Source organism: Rhinopithecus roxellana, chromosome 5 (genome assembly GCF_007565055.1).
Source record: "Rhinopithecus roxellana isolate Shanxi Qingling chromosome 5, ASM756505v1, whole genome shotgun sequence".
Taxonomy (NCBI): Eukaryota; Metazoa; Chordata; class Mammalia; order Primates; family Cercopithecidae; genus Rhinopithecus; species Rhinopithecus roxellana.
Window position 1 is genome coordinate 164188803 of NC_044553.1, and position 10274 is coordinate 164199076.

Sequence of the window (10274 nt, forward strand, 5' to 3'; positions counted from 1 at the left end):
ACTGGAGTGTCAGCCCCAGCCAGGGGAACCGAGGGCACGCCCATTCCTTCCCCTCCTTCCCTTCCTACCTCCTCACCGCCTCCCCGGCCGCCCCCTGGGTGGGAGTGCTTAGGGTGGACGCCTTTAGCGCGGAACCCTCGGCGCTGGTGCCCGCCGCCCCTTCCCGGCCTCAGAGGCAGACGTAGACCTCCCCACACCCCCCACCAGCAGCTTCTCGCGCTGTTTTTGGAGGTGGCGGCGCCTTCCTTCCTGAGCCCTGCCCTCCACCCAAGGAGCCTTCAGCACCACAGACAGTGTTGGGGCGGGGCGCGGAGGGGGCGGAGCGGGACACGGAGACCCGGACAGGGCTAAGGGCCGTGCCCACCGGGAATCCGACTCCGCTCCCCCGGCGCGACTGTTGCTATGGAAACCGAGCAACAAAGGGAAGCGGGACCGGCGCCGGGCGCGGCGAGGTGGGGGTGGGGTTCTCCCGGAGCCTGCGCCTCTTCCCGCGGCGCAGCGCAGCCTGAGCGCCCAGGGCCGGGAGTGGTGGACCCCCAGGCCCAGCTCACCAGGGCTTCCCGCGAGCCGAGGGCCAGGCTCCCCACACCCCGCCCGCAGCCCCGGAGACGGCCCGGCCAGGCGGCCCCGACGTCGCCATGGAAACAGCCGGGGCGCGGGCGGCGCGGCGGTCGCCCCGGCGGGCCCCCGTAGACGCCACCTCCGGCGCGAGGGGCGCGGGGGCGCCAGAGCTGGCCCGGCTGCCCCGCACCCGCCACCCCTGGCAGGTGCGCCCCGCCTCCGCGGCGCCCCTAGGCGGCCCCCGGCCCGGGGGGCGGGTTATCGAGGCCCCGCCCCATCCGCGGAGCCAATGGGCGCGCGGACAGCCGGGCAGGCGGGGCTGGGCGCGGGCGGCTGCGGCCGGGAGGAGAACGGGCGGAGGGCGCGGGCCGACCAGGCGCACCGACCATGGCCTCCAAATGCCCCAAGTGCGACAAGACCGTGTACTTCGGTGAGTGCGTTCCCGCTCCCGGCCCGCTCGGTGCATCCTGCCGCCCTTCGCGGCCAGTCCCGCGCCGCAGAGCCGCGGCGTAACTTGGGGTGCGCCCGGCCCCGGCCCCGGCCTGAGGATGCGCGTCCCGGAGCCTGGCTGGCCGCGCTGCCCACGCGGCTGAAGCCAAAGGGTGGGGCTGCGCGAAAGCGGGGGCGGCCACACCCGAACCCCGAAGCCGCTTGTCTGGGCGGGGCAGGGACCACCCGGGCGGGGCTTGTAGTCCCCCGGGATGGGGCCGGTGTTTGGGGGAGCGCTCGGGGATCCGCGGACGCATCCCGGATCCCAGTTCCTCGGACGGCGCCGGGCGGGGCGGGGCGGGGCGGGGCCGGGCGGGGCAGTACGTCCTGGGTGCCTCCCGCGCGACCCCGTGGGCCTGGGCCCTTTCTCCTGGACCCCCCACACTCGCTGCCCCGGGAACACGTGGCCAGGAACAGTGACCCCCCCAGCTCCCACTGGCCTCCGCCGAGCTGGGCTGGGCCAGGTTTGGACTCTGTTGGGATTCAGTCCAAGCGGGGGCGACCTTGGCCTCTACCTCCTGCTTGTCCCAACGCATTCCCTTGGCGCCAGTTCCCCCAGGAGTTTCACACGGGGGTAGGGTGGGGGCGGGTGTGACACAAGAGTCCCCGCGAACCTGAGAGGGACCTTGTGCTCAAGAAGCCCAGGTGCCCAGGACCCCTGCCCCCTCAAGGTCAGAACAGCCCTGGACGGGATGCAGGTGGTGGCGGAAGGAGGGATGTCTCACAGGGCGGCCCTCGGTCGGTAGCCCCTCCCCCAGGCGCGCTCTCCGTCTGGGCTTACTCACTCCCTGGGCCTGGATGCGCCCTTCCTACCCCCTTCCTCCTGGCTGATTCCCTGCCCAGCTTTCTTCAGGGTGGTAAGGTCCCTGCCCACCTACCCACCAGCTGCTGCACTAGGGGATAGACTTAGTGAAGCAGAGAGGAGGGCCGGGACCAACAGGGCCCCTGCCACGGTCGCCCCATACCCAGAATGCAGCCAGGCTGCTGGGAAGGCCGCCACTGGGCTTCCCGGGCTCACAGGCTGGAGGGGGTTGAGGGGAGGTTGTATTTTGCTGTTCCCAGAGGGTAAGGACCGGATTTGGCCTGGAGTGCTTCTGGCGTGGCGGGGAGCCGAGGGGCTTCCGGCTGCCACGCCTGGAGCCCGCTCAGCCCTCAGTCTCTGTCCCAGTGAGGGCTGTCTCTGCAAGGCTTAGGGTGGGAGACCTTCCCCAGGGCCCTCCTGCAGTCCAGCTCCCCATGACTTTGCCCCAGGCCAGGCCAGGCCAGCCTGGGGCTCTCCAGGGTCTTGGCCAACAGTCCTGTGGACAGCCTGGAAAGGCCTTCTGCCTGCCGGGCCGGCCGAGGCTCTCAGCGGAAAACAAAGGCGCTTCAGACCCAGCTGGCTTCTGTCCTGCCTGGGAGGCACTGTGAGGGCGAGGGTCCAGAATCCTGCCCACCCTCACACCAGGCTGCCCCAGCAACTTATACCTGAGTAGAACCCAGGCTGGCATGTCAGAGCACATTGAGGATGCCGCCCCAGAGCCCATGCAGCCAGGGTGGGCAGCTGGTTTTCTTCGGAGCCATTAGACCCAATCGATTCTCTGTTCCCTACTCGGACCCCGTAATGTGTGGCCATCGACCCACCCAGTGGGTCTGAGGGCCAGTTCCCTGCCCCCACTTGGCCCACGTCCCAGAGCTGGCCAGAGCGGAGTGCTGGCAGCCCTGGGCTGCAGCTGCCACGGCCGATAGCCATCGAGACTTCCATGCTGCTGCTGGGACATGCCTGCCCACTGTGCAGCCAGCCCCTGCCTGCCCTGGTGTGTCCCAGCTTCCTGAGTGAAGTGGTTCTGGGCAGAGGGCTCTGAGCTGGTGCAGCCTTGTGGTTGGGCTGGTGTCCTGGAGGTTGGCCCTGGCCGTGCCCAGAGGGTTGTGCCAGGGCCATGGAGAGCCAGCATTCACGGCCCTCTACCTAGTAGGCCACCTGGGGGATCCCATTTCACTGTCAGGAGCAGCACCCATGGACCTCTCAGAGTGGGCTTCACCCTAGCCAGGTGCCCTCCCCGATATCTGCCAGACAAAGGGCGCTGGGCCGCTTGCTGAGAAGGGGGGCCAGGAGAGTCACTGGTCCTTGGCCGCCTGACGGGCTTGGCCAGATTCTGCCAGACAGGGTGGGCCCAGCCTGCATGCTCCCTCCCCCCAGGGCCCGCAGCTTGTCCCCTTCCCTTCAGAATTCCGGCTCTGCTGGGCCCTTCCTGACCCTCCCCACCTCTTCCTGCCTGGCTCCCTGGGGAGGCCTCTGCTTCCGTCCACCGGGAAGCCGCCAAGTAGCCCTAGTGCGGGGGTGGGAGGCAGCGGCGGAGGGTCCCTGACCCTCAGCAGCTGGCCTCAGATCTTCCATGCCAGTGGCAGCCAGGGGCATTAGGGTGGGGGAAGAACTCAGTGTTTAGGACAAGGAATCCACAGACAGATGTGGGTCCCGCCTGGAGGCCCCACGGGGACGGGGCCTGGCCTTCCCACGAGGGAGCTGGAGGCTCTGGGGCCGCACCTTTGACTCAGCAGCGGGGCACTGCCAGCCCCATCAGGGCCCAACTGGTGGGGATCAGGGGCATGTCAGTGCGAGGCAGGTGTGGGAGGGAGAGCACATGTGTGGAGGAAGCAGGTGCACTGGAGAGGCAGGTGTGTGAGTGTAAGAGAAGTGTTTGAGGGAATGACAGGTTGGGGAGAGGCATGTGTGGGGGGGGAGGCAGGTGTGTGGGGTGAAGCGGGTATGTGGGGGGAAGGTGTGTGGGGGAAGTGGGTGTGGGGGAGTAGGCAGGTGGGGGGAGGTGTGTGTGTGGGAGGCAGGTGGGAGGAAGCAAGTGTGGGGAGGAAACAGGTGTGTAGGTGGAAGCAGGTGGGGGGGAAGCGGGTATGTGGGGGGAAGGGTGTGTATGGGAGACGGGTGTGCGGGGAGGTGGGTTTGGGGGGAAGTGGGTATGTGGGGGAGGCGTGTGTGTGTGTGGGAGGTGGGTGTGTGGGGGAGGTGTGTGTGTGGAGGCAGGGTGTGGGGGAGGCAGGTGTGAGGCAGGTGTGTGTGGAGGCAGGTGTGTAGGGGAGGCAGGTGTGTGTGGGAGGCAGGTGTGTGTGTGAGAGGAAGGTGTGTGGGAGGCAGGTGTGTGTGGGAGGCGGTGTGTGTGTGAGAGGAAGGTGTGGGGGAGGCAGGTGTGTGGGGGAGGTAGGTGTGTGTGAGAGGAAGGTGTGTGGGAGGCAGGTGTGTGCGTGAGAGGAAGATGTGTGGGAGGCAGGTGTGAGGCGGGTGTCCAGGAGGCAGGTATTTGAGCGGGGGCAGGCCCAAGCACAGGCCCCTTCACTGCAGGCACTGAGGGGATTAACAGGGCAGCCCCCGGCCCCTCCTCAAAGGCGGCTCTAGCGAGTTGCAGGGCTGGGGGCGCTGAGACCCAGAGGGAGAGCAGGACCTGGGGGCACCCAGCTAACAAGGGTCTCAGAAGGAGGTGCAGGGCCTGCCAGGTGGAAGGAAGGCACCTGGCGGAGACATCCTGAAAGTCGGGACCCCCGGAGCGCGTTGGAGTGGTGGCTGCCAGGTGGGGACGGAGGGGGTGCGGGGCGCGCCCCGGCCCTGACCCCCCTCCCGCCTCTCCTGCTCAGCTGAGAAGGTGAGCTCCCTGGGTAAGGACTGGCACAAGTTCTGCCTCAAGTGCGAGCGCTGCAGCAAGACGCTGACGCCTGGGGGCCACGCCGAGGTGAGCCCCCCTGTGCGGCGCGGGCGGGGGTGGGGTCGCGACTCCCGCCACCCTCGGGCAGGGTCCTGACGCGCGCCTCTCTGCGCAGCATGACGGGAAGCCCTTCTGCCACAAGCCGTGCTACGCCACCCTGTTCGGACCCAAAGGTGAGCCCCGGCTGCCCTTGGCCTGCCCTGGGACCTGCCGGGAGGAGCCTGGCGCTGGCGCTGGGGAGGGCTGCGGATCCCGGCCCAGACTCCCCGCCACCCTGGAAAGCCCCCAGTCCCCAGCCCCCAGCGGGCCGTTTTGTGAGACGCTGGGTGACCGCGGCCCCCACCCCACGTGCCCCCACCTGCAGGCGTGAACATCGGGGGCGCGGGCTCCTACATCTACGAGAAGCCCCTGGCGGAGGGGCCGCAGGTCACCGGCCCCATCGAGGTCCCCGCGGCCCGAGCGGAGGAGCGGAAGGCGAGCGGCCCCCCGAAGGGGCCCAGCAGAGGTGGGCTGGGCGCGGGCTGGGGCTGGGGGTTGTGGGCACCCGTGCCCCCGGCCCCGCCCCTCCCTGACTCGTGCGCCCACAGCCTCCAGTGTCACTACTTTCACCGGGGAGCCCAACACGTGCCCGCGCTGCAGCAAGAAGGTGTACTTCGGTGAGTGCGCGCCCGGGCCCCGGACCCCCGCCCCTGCCCCCGCCCCGGGGCTCCGCCTCACTCCTCCCCCTTCCCAGCTGAGAAGGTGACGTCTCTGGGCAAGGATTGGCATCGGCCCTGCCTGCGCTGCGAGCGCTGCGGGAAGACACTGACCCCCGGTGGGCACGCAGAGGTGAGGGGAGCGCGACAGGGCTTGGGGGCCGGGCAGGGGCACGGGGGGATGAGGGTGAGAGGCGCTCCAGGAAGGGATGGGGGGTGGGAGGTGCAGAATTCTGGGAGCTGCGCTGTCCCTGGAAGCCTCCAGGTTATGGGTCGGGGGAGTCTGCGGACCCCTTCCTCAGCACCCACCTTCTGCCTCAGCACGATGGCCAGCCCTACTGCCACAAGCCGTGCTATGGAATCCTCTTCGGACCCAAGGGTGAGTGTGGCCAGGGTGGTCAGCGTGTCTTCCCTGCCCGCCCCATCCCTCCACTCTTCCTCCCACCCACCCCAGTGGCCTCCCTCCACAGGAGTGAACACCGGCGCGGTGGGCAGCTACATCTATGACCGGGACCCTGAAGGCAAGGTCCAGCCCTAGGCTGCAGCGGCTCTCATGATGTGGGCCCCCCTGCTTGGCTCTGCTGGAAGAGTGCCCAGCCACCCAGTCCTGCCTGCAAGCCCAGGGCGAGTATTGGAGGAGGGGCAGCCACGGGCAGAGCGCCATGCCCATCCCTGAGTCTGTGGTGTGTCTGCCCCCTCTGGCGTCCTCTGGGCGTCCCATGACCCCTTCTGTGTCTGTGCCTCCGAATCCCCGTGTGACCCTGTTCCAGCACTTTCCCGCCAGCCCTGCGTGTCCCTGCGGCACTGTCAGCTCTCCTTCCCTCTCCTGCTGCCCACCCACCTGCCAGTGTTATTTATGCTCCCTTTGTGGGTGACGGCCACGCCCTCACCGTGTCCCTGGCAGAGGGTTTGCCTCTGGGATCCCCTGCCTGGTGCCCACACTGCCTCACAAGCCCTCGCCACCCTCACGTGGCTCACCTGCTGCTGAGCCTTGTGCTGTCAATAAACGGTTTGAGGATTGCAGGATTGTCTCCGCTTGTGGGATGGATGCAAGTCCCAGACTGGGGTCCCTTTCTCCGACCCATGCATGCTCCCAGCCAATGCCCCTGGGCCTGGCTGCTAGTCGGCGTGGGCCCTCCTTCCTGAGGGTGATGGTGGGAGGTGGGGCCCTGGGATATTTCTGAGGAGGAGGGAGGGATGGGGGCGGGCAGCGTGGTCCCTGGTTTGGGTGGTGGTGCCCACCCAGATGGGGAGGCAGTAAGAATGCCAGGCTGTGGGGAGGTAGGGAGGGTGGGAGGCATTCCGGGGCCAGGGTCCTGGCCAGGGTCAAGTGAGGGTGGGATCCATGGGGGACAGAGCCCTGGGGGAAAGTTGAACCTGGAACCCTGAAAATACCAACAGCACACCTGAGAACCCGGAGCTGCCTGGGTCTGTGGAGCCTGGGAAGCGCAGGAGGGGTTAGCCCTGAGAGCAGAGGGTGTGGCCGTGGAGGGAAGGGGGCAGGGGACCAGAGGAGGGGTCCTGGGCAGAGAATGGGGAAGCTGGTGAAGGGTGGGTGTAGCAGGGGTCTCTGGCAGCTCAGGACTGGACTGAGAAGCGCAGGAGGGTTTGGGGGCTGTGGTCAGAGCAAGGACTGGAGGGGCTCAGTGTGGCTGTTTCCAGCTTTTGTCCATAGGGTGACGGACAGGCTTTTGTGGACAGGCCTGCCTTGGCCTGGGGTGTGGCCCAGGGATAGAATCCCTGCCCAGGTGTTCTGGTGAAGGTTTTAGTGATGACCGACTCGCCCCTGTCGTCTTCATGGTCCAGGCTCTGCCTTTTAGCCAGGGGCCCTTGCGGCTCCTCCCCCACGCCCGGCGCCCCGACTTTTCTATGCGCCACTCCTCGGGTTCCCACTAGAGGGCGCACTATTCCATTCTGGCAGCACAGGGCAGAAACGTGGAGACCTTCCCCAGTGGCCGAGCCTTGTCCTGGCTCCATCTGGACTCCCCACCTTGGTTTATGCTCCTCGGCTCCTGGTACCACACTGAAGATGCCTCAGCCCTTCCTGCGGTGAGGGGCACTCAGACCTGGCCACTTCCAGGCCCCTGTCCCCAGTGCTACAGGGTGGCCAGGGCTTTATGCCTCTTCCCTGCCCCCAGCGGTTGGCACAGCCCCCTGCCTGGCTACTCTCCAGCCCGTGGGCTCTGACGGAGCTGAGCCTGGATGCTGAACCCATTGTCCTGAGAGCAGCCATCCATGCCCTGGCAGGAATGGCTGGCTGGGCCTGGGCTGGCTCCGGGGTCCAGCCGTGCCACAGCTACCCTCCAGCCGGGCACCCAGTGCAGCCACAGCGTCTCCTCCCACCTGGAATTTGGCCAAAACCCCCAGGGCCTGACGTCGCGGAAGGGACGGCCACTCCCCAACCCCAGGCTGAGGGGGAGGATCAGGTGGGTTCCAGACCCCTGCTCACAGGAGAGGCTGGGACGGTTCCCCTTCTCACCCCCTCCTACCAGGCCAAGGCTTCCTCAAACGTGGGGGGTTGTTTCGGGAGAATTGAGAATTCCCGGAGTGCCTGTCTCCACCCTTGCTGCGGGCTCCCAGGGTTGCATGGGAAATTCCTGCTTTCTGCTTGGCGGGGCAGGGGCAGGGTGGGGTGGGGGAGGGACTGGAGGGCTCAGCTGGACTCCCCCTCCCTTGGGAGCCTCCAGTGGAAACTATGTCTTGTAGAGTGGTGGGTGGTGTGCCCTTCCCTAAAACCCGGGCGGCGGTGGGGGTCAGGGTGGGAGGACCACCCTGGTGGGGATGATGTAGGCAAGGGGTCTCCTTCAGAGATAGCCCCTGACCCCGCCAGGGACAGCAGCAGCCCCGACCCCAGGTCTGGCTGGGGCAGGACCATTTCCTGCGGGGCCAGTTGGATGACGCCTGTCTGCCGTGTTTGTTTCCAAGTCATTGTCATGGAAACCGGGGCGGTTTGTTGCTACTGTTTGTCTGGACGGCGTCGTCGCTGGGCGGTGTTGCTGGGGTTGGCTGGGTGCCCATGGCACTAACAGGGCTCGCTTGGTGTCTCCAGCTCCAGGAAGCTATCCGCCTGCAGCCGTCTGCCAGGCAGGTGCTTCCTTGGGTGCCCACAGACCCACCCAGATATCTCCTGAAAGGAAGGGGAATCTGGAGTGGGCTCTTTTGCCCTTGGGCATGCCTCCTCCTCCTCTGTCCCTGCTTTGGGGGCTGCTCTGGCCTCAGTCTTCACTCTCTCCTACTTGGACCCATGCCCAGCCAGTGAGGCTGCTGTGAAATGCTATCTGCTCCATCCCTCCCCTTCAGAACCCCTGGGAACCGAGTCCAGGGGTTCACAAGGCCCTGGTGCCCCCGTGGGGCCAAGCTCACACCCCGGCACTCTGTTGAGCTGAGCTGTGCTGCTCCCCGTCTGCACCTCCACTGTCCAATCTTCCTGTGCCTCTTGGCCAGGCCCCTCCAAGGTACTCCCCACTCCAACCTGGGCTGGTAGGGACCTCACTGGTGCCCCCAGCCAGGCATCTTTGTGGGGCCAGCTCAGCCTGCAACTACCCCTGTCTCCACTTCTGGCCCCTGCCCTGGACCCCCAGCACCCTTCCTCCAGCCTCTGCCCAGTCTCCCCCGAGCCAGTGACCACAGCATCAGCCCTGGGTACCCCCGCTCCCCTGCCACCAGAGAGGTGGATGTGAGGAAATCACCCAGTGCTGTGGGTCCCTAGCTCTGGACCATGGAGGGCTGGCCACAGGCAAGAACAGGCTGGGGACCAGGATGGCCAGGTGTGGGCCACACTTTTCCCAGCGCTTGATGGGCTTCCAGTCGGGGTGTGGGGTCCAGCTACCAGGCGGGGAGGCTGGAATTCCAGCCTCTGGAATTCCTGGGCTATGACTATAGGATGCTGGGTGCTAGACCCAGTCTCAAGGGAGGGGAAGGAGGGCAGGGGCACCCCATCTGGCTGGTCTTTGGAGCCCAGGCAGGGGTGCAGCCCTGTTGGGGGCAGGGCTGGCTGAGGGAGTCCCCTCCTTCCACACTTTGCCATGTCTGCTCTGGGAGAGGAGGAACCGGGCAGCCTTCCCACCTGCTCGGGACTGGAGGTGAGGCCCGGAGGACAGGAGGGGCCTGTCTCATAAGCCTGTCCCATCCCAGCCCCATGCTGGGTCTGCCCAGGGCAGGAATGGCCATTGGGCTCAGCACAGTCAACTAGGGCCAGACCACAGGCCAGACAGGGGGTCCCGGGAGACAAGCAGCTGAAAATAGACCCTGGGAACTTGGGAGTATCTGAGACTCAGCTGGGCTGAGCGGGAAGGCCAGGGAGGTGGGCCCTGGGGAGGCTCCTGTTGCCAGCTCCGCGCTGTCCTGGCGCGCGTATTGGCAGTGCAGGGCACCTGGTTGCAGAGCGTCCAGGACAGGCCTGGCTGGCCTGCAGCCTCAGGAGGGCACCTCACACCTGCCCACACCCTCAGCCTGGGCATGGGGCAAGGGGAGGTGGTGGGGAGGGCTCCAAGGACAAGGAGGGGCGGTCTCAAGGCGAGTCCCCAAGCTGAGTCTGCAGAGGAAGGGGCTGTGGGCCGAGAGGAGCAAAATAGACAGTGGGATTCCTCAGGGACAGTGGGGCTCAGCCCTGCCTCTTGGGTCACCCTGGTTCCTGGAGCCCAGGCCTGGCTGCAGGCTGCCGCACCCCATCCCCTATGGGCTTCAGCCAGAGGGCCAGCAGGAGCAGGCCAGAGCTCAGAGATGTGTGCAGAGGGTGGGCTGAGTACACAAAGGAGGCCTCGGCGATGCACCTGGAACCCTGCAGCAGCCTCACCACCTCCAGGTCTAGGGCCTTCTTGTTGTCCAGCTGCAGGGT

General features: G+C 67.0%; 1 protein-coding gene across 2 annotated transcripts; it reads left to right on the forward strand.

The window, feature by feature from the left end:
• The first annotated feature begins 836 nt into the window (after window positions 1-836).
• CRIP2 (cysteine rich protein 2) lies at window positions 837-6460 on the forward strand. 2 transcript variants are annotated; one of them, XM_010376907.2, is made up of 8 exons: window positions 837-991; window positions 4675-4769; window positions 4858-4915; window positions 5107-5247; window positions 5330-5398; window positions 5476-5570; window positions 5759-5816; window positions 5908-6460. In XM_010376907.2, exons 1-8 carry the CDS (start codon window positions 949-951, stop codon window positions 5973-5975), a joined length of 627 nt encoding a protein of 208 aa, XP_010375209.1. In that variant the 5' UTR covers window positions 837-948; the 3' UTR covers window positions 5976-6460. The 2 variants fall into 2 exon arrangements, with proteins under 2 accessions (XP_010375209.1, XP_010375210.1); XM_010376908.2 differs by lacking the exon at window positions 837-991 and adding an exon at window positions 3358-3705.
• The last annotated feature ends 3814 nt before the right edge of the window (window positions 6461-10274 follow it).